The sequence below is a fragment of the Tetrao urogallus genome (assembly GCF_951394365.1).
Source record: "Tetrao urogallus genome assembly, chromosome: 12".
Lineage (NCBI taxonomy): Eukaryota > Metazoa > Chordata > Aves > Galliformes > Phasianidae > Tetrao > Tetrao urogallus.
In genome coordinates this window covers 2,576,834-2,590,772 of record NC_136825.1, presented here as the reverse complement: position 1 = coordinate 2,590,772, position 13,939 = coordinate 2,576,834, and the positions used below count along the sequence as shown (strand labels likewise).

At 51.1% G+C, this 13,939-nt stretch overlaps 2 protein-coding genes across 2 annotated transcripts; both read right to left on the bottom strand.

Annotated features, from left to right (window-relative positions):
* Positions 1-4,686: 4,686 nt before the first annotated feature.
* FOXL1 (forkhead box L1) lies at positions 4,687-5,598 on the bottom strand (the record flags this gene model as incomplete). Its single annotated transcript, XM_079541240.1, has 1 exon — positions 4,687-5,598. The coding sequence occupies one exon, from the start codon at positions 5,596-5,598 to the stop codon at positions 4,687-4,689; it is 912 nt and encodes a 303-aa protein (XP_079397366.1).
* Positions 5,599-12,257: 6,659 nt separating this feature from the next.
* On the bottom strand, positions 12,258-13,697 carry FOXC2 (forkhead box C2; the record flags this gene model as incomplete). The annotated part of the gene is made up of 1 exon (XM_079541417.1): positions 12,258-13,697. One exon carries the CDS (start codon positions 13,695-13,697, stop codon positions 12,258-12,260), a length of 1,440 nt encoding a protein of 479 aa, XP_079397543.1.
* Positions 13,698-13,939: the final 242 nt, after the last annotated feature.

The window sequence follows — 13,939 nt, the reverse complement described above, 5'->3', positions numbered from 1 at the left end:
AGGGAGCCTGGCTTGAAGTTAAATTACAATGAAAATTATTATCATTGTATTTTATAAGCCATTTTAAGCAGGAAATTTGCATTAGTCATAACGTTTTCCAACCCATGGAAATTACCCATGCAAGAAATAACTTGCAAATTCTTACTCGATTTCCAAAAATGTGGGAAAGTTTATTTATTTCTCCCTGCATTCCTGATTTGCAATGTGCTCTCTAAAAATGTCGCTAAGATTTAGGCTAACCAAGCTCATGCTAAATTTAGCAACTGCATTTTAAATAAACATTCTTTACGCTTTACCGAACTGGCTTTTGAAGTTGGCTTAAAACAAATGGCGTTCACATGAACGTTAACTGTGTTCTACTTTGGACTCAGCGGACATCTGAATAAGTAATAAGGTTATTATGCAGGGTAATCTGAAAATGAGGTTTTAAGAGGTCTAATTCATCCAATTTGAGAAAGATTCCTGTAAGGAATACCGGATCGGGTCAGTATTTATTTTTGGAAGAGTCGGTTCTCTTCTCCTTGACCACACAAAACTTTCTTCTGAAGTCTTATGAGACACTGTGAAATCAGCTGTGATTTAGCACGCATCGCATTTGAGGAATCCGGCTCGTTTTAAAGCACTTAATGATTTGTCTGGATAAAGCACTAAAAATATACTGCAGGGAGCAATTATGCAATGTCCAGACTGATGGATTGCATAACCTCGTAGACCTTTTCCATCTGTAACTTCTCTCATTCTGTGATCTTGTCTTCATAGTCTTGCACTGAAAATCAAATATGCGATCTGTTTAGTGTCCCAAATCCCATCTTCCAGGAGAGCTGGGCTTTGGGGTGTGTGGGGCAGTGAACCAACTTAGCACATACCCTTGTTTCTGGGATCAATAGCTCGTCACAGTGGACTTAAGAGCAATTAGCTGGAGGGCTGTGGTTTTTTTGGTGTGAAAGGGGGGTCTCTCTCCTTGGGAAAGGGTGAAAGGAGGAAGGACTGGGAAAAAAAAGAAATAGAAATGGTCACCAAGTCTCTTTGGGTTATGGCACCTCGATATCAGCCACTGATGGTCATGTGCTTTGAGTGATGAGTCTCCAACGTGGTTTCTGTATGTGTATACATGTTAGATTTGTTTTATATATATATGTATATATGCAATGGAACCAACTTAAGAGAGCCCACACAGAGTGAGTTTACAGACTGAAAGCCCCACTTATGAGAAATGAACTTCCTAATGTGTCTTAATAGACTGCTACACAAAACTGTCAGTTCCCATTGTAAGAAAGCCACATTCAGAGGCTGTGAGCTCCAACGGGTTAACATGGGCAACACGAAACCTCTCTCAGTTGGGAGAGGTCAGTCCTCCCCAGCAGAACGGAAAGGCACATCCATCGCCCACACAAGTGCTGTGCTGTTTGTGCTTCATCATGGGCTATTTTCTACTTTTCCTTCACCGTGTTTCAGCCTTGTGTTTGTAGCCAAACCCAAGAGGCTGGGAAAGCAGGAGGGGAAGATTCCAGGGATGAGTTAAGTGCTGGGTGGCAGCTCTGTGTTTGGCAGCAAGCTGGGTTTTATTTTTTTGGTTATGGAACAGGTGTGAAACCATTAACACTGAAAGCACTGAGAATTTGCAGCTTGTCAAGCCCTCTGTATTTGTATAATGCATCTTTTTGTACTGCAGAGCAGCAAGGCGAGCATGGCATGCAGAGCAACCAAGGATGCTCACTTCCTAAAAATCCCAGGTGCTGCTGTATCAATGCACACCCTTGCATCTCAGCACCAAAGCACGGCTGTTTTTAGTATACCACTGCTTCTGCTCTTCTGTATATAAACAGATGACGTGTTGAAGCCTTATGTGGTTAGTCATTCTGCCTGCTGGCAACATGAGCCTTTCTCTTGTTGTCCATCCCCTCCAAGTTATCCCCAAGGCCTGATCCCAACTGATTCCAAGTTGCCACTGAGAAGTATTTATGGGGTGCTGAGTTCATCTGAGTTTGTGTCACCCTTGTCCAGATGTTAATTCTGTTAATTTTACAGTCTCCTGATTGATTGAAAACAAAACCATGCCCTAGCTGCTGCAGCTGGGCTTGGTCCTACACCACTCCAACAAAACAGACATAAAACCAAACGTCACCAAGAGCAAAGCTTCACAGAAGACAAATTCCTATTGCAAAGATTAAGTCTCCTAAAAGCACATTTGTGGGGGGGAAAAAAAAGGGGTAAAGAAAGATATACAAGTCAAGCTGCAGTCTGATTTGAGTCTTATTCCTTCAGATCTTACTTTTTTTTGTACTAAAAGGCATTGGTGTGGAGGTGGTTGGATGGTCGCAATGGCTGCTGATGGTTCCCTCTTTGCACCTGGATCATGGAATGGTTTGAGTTGGAAGGGACCCCTAAAGGCCAGCTGGTCCAACCATCTGCAGTGAACAGGAACACCTACAGCTCCATCAGGTGCTCAGAGCCACATCCAGCCTGACCTTGGGTGTCTCCAAGGATGGGGCACCCACAACACAGCATCTCTGCTCGCTTTGAGGCTTGAAGGAGATAGGATTGACCTCCCTACCTCCAAACTGTGAGCAAATCCTGCAAGCCTGTGGGGCAGAGAGACGGCCAGAGGTCTCAAGCACTGCTGGGCAAGAACCAAGTCAGCTCTCCTCTTGCCCGTGGTGATGCTCCCACCCAGCCTCCAAAACAATATGATGCCAACCCCAAACCTTGCACATCTCATGAAATGGCTGCCATTTATTTATCTTGCTCCTGTATCTCTACTTACACAGGAGAGGCACTGCAGGGACAAGGGGGTTCGAGGCAATAATCCCTCAGCACCTTCCCAGCCCTGTGTATTATCCCACCAGTGGCACTGAGGGGGCAGTGACACTTCACTTTCCTGATTCAGTGTCATAGCTTTAAGAAATGGACTCCATCGATAACTAAATATGAATTGTTCAGGAACAGGATGGTTCTATGTGCTATGAAGCACAGCACAATAAGGGATTTTGTTTAAAGTCTGTCTTGCAAATCTACATAAAAATTCCTCTTCTCCTTTTCTCATTGTCTTTTTTCTTTTTCATGAGAGGAATTGGTAAACCCATAGCTGCTTCTGCTCCTGGATCCATGTGTGAGCATCTTTCTTTTGGGAAACTCCACAAGGGTTTTCTGCACTCCCCCAGCCGAGAGCTTTTTGCTTCATGTTGAATGGAACCCCTGAGCTCCCAGTGCAAAGGTCAGGGCAGGATGATGAGGTGCACAGTGCAGCCATCCTCTATGAAAGCTGAATCACAGCTCACCTGAGGACCCCAGATTTCCAACAATCCAGGGGTTAACTTAAGGGGAGGCTTCTGTAACAAGAAGGGATGGGATAGAGGTAGGAGAGAGAAGAACAGAATCATTTTGGGAAGCAGCACCTCAGTCGCAACAAATGGATCGTTTCCCCTGTTTTTTTTTTATATCTTTTATCTCCTTTTACCTCCTGGCTCTGCAGTGCTTCATGCTCTCTTCAGGATATTGGCACTGGGATGATGGCAGCAGTGCATCAAAGCCAGGCATGGGGCTCAGTCCTCAGCCCACTGCTGCACAATACAAGGTGACTTTGACCACACACAGCCACAATCCTGGACAAAATACTTTTATTGGATATTTTCATAATGAAAAAAAAAAAAAAGAGAATATAGATTATTTTTTTTTCTTCCAAAAGGGCATTTATCCATTAATATACAAAAAGCCTCTATTATGGGAAAAATAAAAATAAAAACAGAAAGAAATATTCCTGCTCGCTTCTAAGGAGCCTTGATTTTTCCCTCTTGAAGAAAAAAATATATATGAAAAGTTTGAGAAACGCAGCTGAAGTCTTTTGTTTTCTGTTTGTTGGTTTTGTTTTGGTTGTTGTTCTCTGTTTCATTTCTGGGTTGTTAACACTCCAAAATGCCAAAATCAGCCTTGGCAGCCCAGTCTTTTTTGGTCAGAAGCAACTGATCCCAGCAACACGTGGAAAGCACTTCTTCTTCCAGACATGTTTGCTCAGCCATCCCTCTCTCCACAGTCACAACAGAGAGGCGGAAGCGCTGTGGCAGTACTTGAGAAGGACAGTGATGGGCAGGGAACCAGCTTGAATTCTGTACAGTGCTGAGTCAAAGCAAGCAGAGCTGTGAAGGATGAGCCTGAGTTCTTTTGTTTGCCCCTGTTCCAGCTCTGGTTCCCCTTCTTGGAGGACTGGGCTGATCTCAAGCAGAATATGAACAGCAAAACAAGTCTCAGTCTCTTTTCCAAGAGAGAAGAAGGACAGATTTGGTTTCCAAAAGGAAAAATTAAAAATAAAGAAAATTGGAGAGCGGAAGGACTTTGCAGAAAGCGGAGCTGAGGATCTTGCTGGATGCAAAGGTTAAAGCTGCAGAGCAAACCTAGCAGGGCTTAGAGGCCAGCATGACCCCCCCCCCCCTCCCCCTTCAGCTGCCCCTCTCTGTGATGTGAGAAAAATCCGGTTTACCTTTCAATCGATGTGGCAGAGGATGAGGCAATGACAAAAGAGAGCTTTGCAGTGAGAGGTGCCTTGAGAATGCCCTGAAATCCTGAGTAACCTTTAGCATTGCTTTTAGGTCCCTACCCGCGTGGTGAGGTCCGAGTCCGGGTTCTCCCTTCTCAGCGAGCAGAACGGGGAGGAGGGGGGGGAGCGGAGGACACATATCATAATGGGGGCAACTACTGGAAATTAAATACCGCCTCAGAGAAGTGGAAAGGGAAGCAGGAGAGGAAAGGAATGCCGATGTGGTAGAGCCTCCCGTGCACCTGGGAGTCTAGCATGAGGGAAGCATTGAGGGCCGAACCGAAGCCTCCGCTGGCCACCAGCGAACCGACGGGGCTCTCCCGGGACTTGGGGGCGGCCCCGGGGGGGTTCTGCCGCAGCCCCTGGGCTAGGATGCTCTCGATGCTGAAGCTCCGGCCCCTCTTGTGCCCAGCACCGGCGGCGGGCGGACCCCCCGGGCCGTCGGGGGGTCGGGGAGCGGCGGCACCGCCTCGATCCAGGCACCCGGGGACAGCATCTCCTCCCTCCCGCCCCGCTGCCGGCTTCGCAACCCCCTCATCGGCCGAATCCCCCGCCGGGCTCTGCCCCGTCTCGCTCCCTTTGGCCCGCTTGGGTTCGTCGGGGCGGCCGCCGTCGGGAGGAGCCGAACCGCTGCGAACCTCCGGCGGCCCCGAAGCTTTGGGCTTCCTCTTCCTCCGGCGATAGTTACCGTTCTCGAACATGTCCAAGCAGCGCGGATCCAGGGTCCAGTAACTGCCTTTCCCCGGCCGGCCCTTCTCCCGGGGCACTTTGACGAAGCAATCGTTGAGGGAGAGGTTGTGGCGGATGCTGTTCTGCCAGCCCTGCTTGTTGTCGTGGTAAAAAGGGAAGCGGTCCATGATGAACTGATAGATACCGCTGAGGGTCACCTTCTGCTCCGGAGCCTCTTTGATGGCCATGGCGATGAGGGCGATGTAGCTGTAGGGGGGTTTCTGAGGAGGGTCCTGCCGGGTGATCGCGCTGCTGGGGGCAAAGCCCAGAGCGGCAGGAAGGTACAGCATGGACGGAGAGCCCATAGGGGAGAGGTGGGGGCTGTAGAGGTGACTCATGGCCGGCAGGCTCGGGGCTCCGACTCTTCCCCCCAGGAGGGATGAGTCTGCCGGGGAGAGGTTTGTGCGAGCTCAGATCCCAGCCCAGCCCCGAGCTCGCTCTGCCTCTGTCCCCGCTTCATAGCTTTTAAAAAAAAAAAGAAAAAAAAAAAAAAAAAAAAAAAAGGAGGGGGGGAAAAAAAAAAAGTTAAATAATTGTTGTAAGTTTGCTATTATATGTTGACTTAGCACTGGAAAATAAATTGTCTCTGATAAACAGTCGTTTGTGTTCTCAGCCCACCCACATTAATTAAAATTTCATTGCTACAAAACTCCGAGCTCACTCCACGTGTCTCGCTGGTACCAGCCAATGGTCTCCGGGTTATTCCTTCATTTGTTTATAGAATTAGTCTGTTGATAAGTCTGCCCACCCAAGTCGAATCAAGCTGTGTTTATTTGGAAAAATTTCCGGGCACCCAATATATAAACGCACTGATCTGATGTTTGAAATATCACGTCCACCCTTTGACGCTGTAAGCACACACAGCAGAGCAGGATGTGCACTGCTGGAGCTCGGGGAGGAGAGGGAGAGGATCCTCGGAGGAAAACGGGGCCGCGAAACAACAAAAAAATAAATAAAAGGAGAAATAAACGGAAGGGGAGAAAGGGAGGAAAAGGGATCGAGGAGGGGGGAAAACGGAGCTGCTGATGGGGAGGGAGGAAAAAAGGATTCTGTGGTCGTTGTTTGCTGGGGGGAAGGGAGGGGGGGGCAGGTGCGTAAGGCTGAGCCCCGCAGTCCCCAATGGCTGCAGAAGGCTGGGGGGGGAGGGAGGGTGAGGGGGGAGCTCGGCAGGAGGGGGAGGAGGATCAGTATTTGTGAATGCGGGCCTGTTGCTTTATATTATGTACTTTCCTGTTTATAACAAGGAGGGGGATTATAACAACTTTACAAGTGCACACAGCTGGCCGGTGCTTACATTAGGAATTTGTGATGCTCTTTTTCTGTATAAATGTCTAGGTTTGAGTCTGTGTTTTCTGTTGTTGGCTTATTATTATTATTTTTATTATTATTATTATTTAATTTGCTGATGTAACAGCTTTAATCTGAGGCCCTGAGGGATTCTGATGCAGTTGGAGGTGTCAGCTGTTTCCCCAGGCTCCCTGTGTTAATTAAAGCATCATTCCTTCGGGGGAGGGAAGAGGAAGACAGACAGGGATGGGGATGGGGATGGGGATGGGGATGGGGATGGGGATGGGGATGGGGATGGGGATGGGGATGGGAATGGGATGGGGATGGGATGGGATGGGATGGGATGGGATGGGGATGGGAATGGGAATGGGAATGGGAATGGGAATGGGAATGGGAATGGGAATGGGAATGGGAATGGGAATGGGATGTGGAGGGGGATACAGTAGGGACGGGGATACAATAGCGATGGGATGGGGGTGGGATAGAGATGGGATGTGAGGATGTCCCCTGTTAGAAGGCTGTAGAAATGAAGCAAGAGGTGAACAGGAGATGCTCAGTAGAAGCAGCTTGACAGATGCCTGTTCCCTGGTTGTTTAAGGAGAGAAGTAAGACCTGAATCAGGAAACATCTCTTCCTTGGGAATGGCTTCAAAGGGAAATAAACCCCCACACGCAGCTCCTCGCCTGCTTATAGCAGCTATGGTGGGACTTCTTCATGGTGGGTGAGGAAGTAAAAGCAGAGCTCAGCCAGCCCTCCCTCCAACCCACCATGCAGGATCTCTCAGCCCGTCGGGTTTCCCATCTGTTTATGCCATTTCCCGAGACATGGAGCAGGCGAAGGGGTTTAATCCACAGGTAAAAGCGAGCGGGATTCACATGGAGCCGCAAATGATTGATTAACGACACCTCCCTTTGATTTATTATTTTTTTAAAGAGCTATGAAGCACGGACGGAGGCTGAGACGCTGCAAACGAGCCTGAGAAACACAGGGCTGGAGAAGGAGGTGGCTCCTTGATAAGGGGATGGGGACCGTCCCCGTTCACTGACTCGTCCCAGGACAGGATAGGGAGGGACCATCCCACTCTGCTCACTCCTCCTTTGCCGGTAACACACACCATCAGGCATGCCATCCATGCAAACCCCAAATAAATCAAAGCAGAAGGAGGGATTGGAGTGGAGAGAGCCCTTTGTCTGAACGTTGGGGGTCGGCATTCCTGGGCAGCCCCTCCCCTCGGTAGCATCTTCATTGGGGAGGGATGGGGCAGAGCCCGGCTGCCCTCACCTTCTCAATGCATTGACAGGGCAGCAGGATCCCCCCGCACAGCCCCACTTCAGGGACACCCCGCTCCTGGAACACTCCAAAGGCAGATTATTGAAACAGTAAATACTCGTGCGTATGGCAGGGGACTGACACAAGGGCTTCCCCGAGCTCCCTCCCCCAGTAAAATTGTTGCTTCCTCCTTTTCTCTCCCCCCTCTCTTCTCCCCCTCTTTGCGGTAGGAAATCCTTGGAGGCGGGGATGAGGCTTTTCTGTCTTCTTCCCAACCCATGCGCGTCTGTCTCCTGCCGGCAGCATCTCTGCGTTATGTGCACAGGCATTGGGGTGGCCGGGGAAGGGAGAGGATGAGAGTGAGCCCGGGGGGGGGAGGGAACGTTGTAGTCATTGTTGTTGTTGTTGTTGTAGCTCTTTCTCTGAATGTAAGAAATGCGGATCCGGCGACAGAGGCACTCCTGGATGTTTTTCCCCTCCTCTCCAGCTGACTGTCCCCTTTTAAAGCAGCAGAGAGGAGCAATCCCACCCGAGGATCCCAGGAGGAGAGAGGGGTAAATCAAGGCTCCCCACTCCCTCCGTAACTCAACCTGAAGCAGGGGTGTAAATCAGCACTTCCCTCTGCAGCCACAGCCCTCCTCGCCACAGTGCCCGGGTCCATCCAGCTCTCGAAGGAGCTGCTTCAGAAGGGGCTTTCTCATCCCCAGCTGACCATTGAGAATGACCCCAAGCCACTTGGAAATGCCCACCCATCACCCTGAGCCACCGTGCACAGTGCTTTACAATCTCTCAATGCCGGCAAGGGGCTTAGGACTATTTTTAGTTCTCCCCTGGCTCCTCAATGCTTGGTATGAATTTTCTGCAAAATCCTCTCCGAAGTGACAGAAAAGCAAGCAGCCTTGCCCCAAAATCTCCTTCCCACAGAGCACTGCTGATCTTTAGGAGGTGTAGGATGGCTCAGAGGGAGCAGACAGCTCTCTGCCCCGGGGTTGTGGAGAGGCAGGGGGTTTTCCTAAGGGGAAAAAGTTTTACACGGGTCCCGCAGCACCAGGGATACATTCCCTGGGTCTGTCAATGCAGGGAAATTCCCAGCAGTGGTGCGGGAACGAGCTGCGAACCCGCCGGCCCTTCCCCTCCCGAACCACAGAGCTGTCTGGGCTCTCAGACAGGTTTGCAAAACCATAGTTTGATGGCAATGTAGCAAGAAAAACCCATCCACCAGCTTCATCCGCTGCCTGGAACCGCGCTGGGCCTCATCCCGGTGCATCCTTCAGCTTCAGGCGGCCCCGCTGGGGCAGAGCTTGGCCGTTCTGACCTGCTAAGGGGGGTCTGGGGGGGAGGCGTTCAGCTGCAGAAGTTGTCCTAAGGGCTGGGAGGGTTGGCTGAGCCTGGAAAAGGGACGCGGTGGAGGGATTATCTGGGGTGGAAATAGACGCATCATGGCCGGCTCGAGGGGACGGGGCTGCCTGTAAGGAGTTGCCCTGTGCTTTCCTCCTGGCTTTCTTCCTCCCTCTCTGCCCCAGCCGTCACCTGTCACGACAAAACCTATCGCGTTATCGAACCCTGTGTCACAGCTTTGAAATCGGGCTCAAAATCACCCCTGCAGCACGCACTCGGCTCTCACCTCGCCTGCAAAACGAGCCCCCAAAAGAATTCCTCAGAAAGGCTCGGCGAGAAGGAGCGAGTGAGACGTATCTGTGAGGTCTGAGCCCATTTGGGACAGAGGGATGGGCACTGCCAAGAGAGCTCTGCACCCTCAAGGGGGAAGGCTTGCGAGGCCATCCTGTCCCGGGTGCTGTTCCTGGATTTAGGATGAGAGAACGGCCTGATCCTGCAGGAGGAAAGCTCCCGGTCCTACGCTGCTCTCAGCACCTCACAGAGGGCTTTTCTTTTTGTGCCAAGCGGCTGAAACCCAGCCATCCTTAGCTGGCAGCAGAGCAGTGCGAGGAGAGGCTTTGGGAACAGCTCAGACCCCACCAAGAAGCGCTTTGTCCCCTTCTTTACATCTATCCCAAGCTCTCCCTGTGGGTACTGCTGGTATCAGGAGAAATACCACCCCAACTCCCCCCCTCCCAGCCGTGCTGTGTCCCCCAGGACAAGGGGGAAGGGGGGGAGAAAGAGGTGGCAGAGACACCGGCCAGGAATTCCCCAGCTCTGGGGAGGGAGAAAGGAATTGGAACTGGGGCAATGAATGCTCTTACCCCTTTTATTATATTTAAAACAGCGTTTTGGATTTTGTTGGGGGAAGAAGAAAAAAAAAAAAAGTTGGGGAAAAAGAGAGAAGAAAAAAGAAAAAAAAATAAATCATCCACTCAGAGCCAGGAAAGAAAAAAAAAAAATGGCAAGAGATTTACAAGAATGTTCCTTAAAATACAGATCGAGTGTCGGGCATTTTTTTCCTCACTTAAACCGAGAGTTTCAGTGCTTTTTGCCAGATTTCTAGCGCGTGCCAAACGTCAGCGATCAAAAGCAATTCATGTCATCGATTTCTAAAGGCCAACGCGAACGGAACGGTTCCTTTAGCTCCGGTACAGCGACAGAGGAGATGGGGCTGCGGAATGGATACGGCCGGGAGGTGCCCTCGGGTCACGTCGGGGCTGAACCGCGGAGCCCCTTCGCTGTGCCGGCAGCGGGGAAAGGAGCCGGGCATGGAAATCTCTTGAATAAGGGGAGCTTTTCCCTCCTCCAGGCTCCCCCGGCACCTTCAGCCTTAACGCTGCTGCGTCCCTGCGTTTTGGGAGGGGGGGGGGGGGGGGGAAAGCAGCTTTAACAGGTTCACGTCGGTTTGGGGAACGTCTGTCAGTGAGCGCAGCAGCTCAGGGGGATGGAGGGGAGGCTGAAAGCAGGCAGATACCCACGCGGGAGGGGATTAAAAAGCTGTTAAACGGTCCCTACGCGTGGACTTTCCGAGTTATTTTGAGATTCGGAGGTTTAAGCGATAGCTCCCAGCTCTCGCTTCGGGCTGCTTTTAAAACGGGGTTTTGCTTTCGCTTGGTAAAGCTCTCAGTGCGGGCACCGCAGCGAAGCAGAGCTTGCAAGGATAGGGCAGGAGGGAAGGCGGCAGCAGAACCCCCCACCCCTCCCACCCCCACCCCTCTTTTGCTCCCTTCTCCCCTTTGGAGGCCAAGGGCAGAGATTTGGGATAGAGCGGCCGCCCAGCATCAGCCTCAAGCCTGAATGAAACCCTTCTCCGAGAAATAAACCCTAATCAACCATTTCGGCTGCAGGAAAAACGACTTGGTTTTAAAAACAACGAGCGTCGCACGAAGGAAAGGTGGAGGGAAATGGTTGCATTAAGCACGGACGCACACACAGAGCGCCAGACTTGGAGCAGAACAAAACAGCACGGGTTTATTTTAAGGTAAGTACAACAATGAAGACCACATAAAGACAAACGAACTTCGAAGCAGATTAAAGCAAAACAGTCCTTAGGAACGGTCAAGGTGAGATCTATTATACAAAAACATCACGCGTCGTAAATAATAATAATAATAATTAAAAAGAAAGGAAGTATCAGATACTTTGGTGCTTAGTTTGTTTGTTTGTTTGTTTTCCTTTCAAAAATCCACTAGCAAAATAATAATAATAATAATAATAAATTATTTCCTCGTCTTGCTCAAAGAACAGCTCTAAAATGAAAGAAACTCTATGGCATAATTGTACACGGAAGGAGAAGAAGAGAAACTCACTCGTCATCAATTTGGAAGTCAGAAATCATCGGGCGAGACAAAAAATAATCCAGTGAACTCAACTTTAAATATTATATTAATGGCTCTGAAAAAAAATCAGCCTGATTAGAAATCCACACATTTTTTACAGCACAACAGAGAACTTTAAAAAATACCCAGGACATATATTTATATATATATATATTTATATACTTCTTTAAAAAAAAAAAAATTGTATAAATGGTCGTTGTGATATTGGTCCATAACTTATTTTTTTCCGACACCCCCCTATACTTTAGCATATAAAATTTGCCACTTTGTTTACATAGACATATATATATATATAATTTTTTTAATTATTCTTTTTTTTTTTTCTTTTTTCTTTTTTCTCTCTCTCTCTTTTAGGACACATCCCCTTTTCAAGTAGGATTTACTTGCCCAGAATTTCAGGAGGCCCGAAATGGGGAGGGGAGAGGGGGGGAGGATGGGACACACAACTTGGGATCTGCACCCCCATGTCCCACAGCTCCACGGAGAGGCTTTACGTTTGATGCTTTGATTATTTTTTCCCCCCTCGGTTTGAAGGGTTTGATGCGGTTTTATTCCACCTGATTGCTACTTTTTTTTTTTTCTTTTTAGCTATTGGTTTTTTTTTTTCCTTTTAATTTTTTATTGCTTTTTTATTATTTTTTTAATTTTTTTAATTATTATTTTTTTTTGGCGGATGGCTCTAGGAGAAGGATGGGAGGTTGAGGGGGGGGGGGGGGAGCTAATCAGTACTTAGTGCAGTCGTAAGAATAGGGGGAGGCGTGCCGATATAGGGAAGGCGCGGACCTGTAGGGAATCTGACAGGCGGAGTTGCTGCTCACCTGATGTTCGCTCTCCATCCCCAACCGATGCGACGTGAACATTTCCCGCACGTTAGGGAAAGTCTGCTGCTGAGACCCGAACGTGTGACCGGGCAGGTGGCTCAGCTCGGCTCCGTGATTGAGGTACCACGAGGCTGCGGATTGCCCCGCCGCAGTTCCTCCGTGCGGATGCCCGGCTCCCAAAGCTCCCTCTTGCCCAGACGGCAGGCTGAGGGCCCCGAGGGGCGACGGGGCGCCGGTGGGATGCTCGGCCAACCCTTCCTCCAGCGCCGCGGGGGGCACGCACATGTGGCCCGGCCTCTCGCCGCTGTACAGGCTCATGGCCCGCATGCTGCAGTGGTAGCTCCCACTAGTGTCCAGCGCCTGGCTGCACGCCGCGCTGTAACCCGACGGCTGCCCCGACGTGGGGTAAACCAGCGGCATGCCGGTCCCCGTCCTGCCCGAGGCGGCACTCACCGGGCTCAGGTCCCCCGCGGGGGATGTCCGCAGGGTCATGATGTTCTCTACGCTGAAGCCCGGCAGCCCGTTGCCGGCCGGGTGCTGCTCGGGCAGCGAACCTTCGGGGGAGGCGGCGGGAGGCGATGCGGCGCTTCGGGGGCTGTCCCGGAGTCCCCCGCCGCTCCCCGGGCTCAGCGTCTCCACTTTGGTGATCACCGGCAGCTCCGGGGACGCCGTCTCGCTCTTGATCACCACTTTTTTCTCGGAGGCCGAGGAGGAAGAGGACGAAGAAGAAGCTTCCTTGGGGAGGTCGGCGCCGGGCAGCCCGGGGGGTTTGGGCTGCTCCTTCAGCAGCCGCTCCCGGGCCTCCTCCTTCTCTTTGGACACGTCCTTCTTTTTGAAGCGTCTCCGGCGCCGCAGAAAGCTGCCGTTTTCGAACATGTTATAGGAATCGGGGTCCAGAGTCCAGTAGCTGCCCTTGCCCGGCTTCTTGTCGTCGCGGGGCACCTTGACGAAGCACTCGTTGAGAGACAGGTTGTGACGGATGCTGTTCTGCCAGCCCTGCTTGTTCTCGCGGTAGAAGGGGAAACGGTCCATGATGAACTGGTAAATCCCATTGAGCGTGATCTTCTTGTCGGGGGCGTTCTGGATGGCCATAGTGATGAGGGCGATGTAGCTGTAGGGCGGCTTCACCAGGTCCTTGGGGGCGGCGGGTTGGTGCGGGTGGTAGGGGCCGTAGGATCGCCCCATGCCCGCCGCGTACTGCTCGGCATGGCCTGAATACACGCTCATGGGGTTGCCCATGCCGCCGTAAGTCCCCGCCGTCCGGTAGTAGTTCTGCTCGCTTAAATAGGGCACCACTCCCAAAGCGTTGGGGTCCGAGACGGAATAGCGAGCCTGCATCATGGAGAGGAGGAGGAGGAGGAAGAGTGCGAGAGGAAGGGCCTCACCCTCTGCGGGGAAGGAAGAGGGGAGAGAGACAGAGCGAGCCTCGGCTGCGATCTCAGTCCCAGCGGCACCGCAGCAGCATCCTTGGGGCAGCCGGGGGCAGGCGGGTCGCTCCCTCCCTCGTTATGACTGTGATTCTGATGGGCACACCTAGAGGGAGGGAGGAGGGGGCGGGGGAAGGAGGGGGGCTGCCCTAGCAA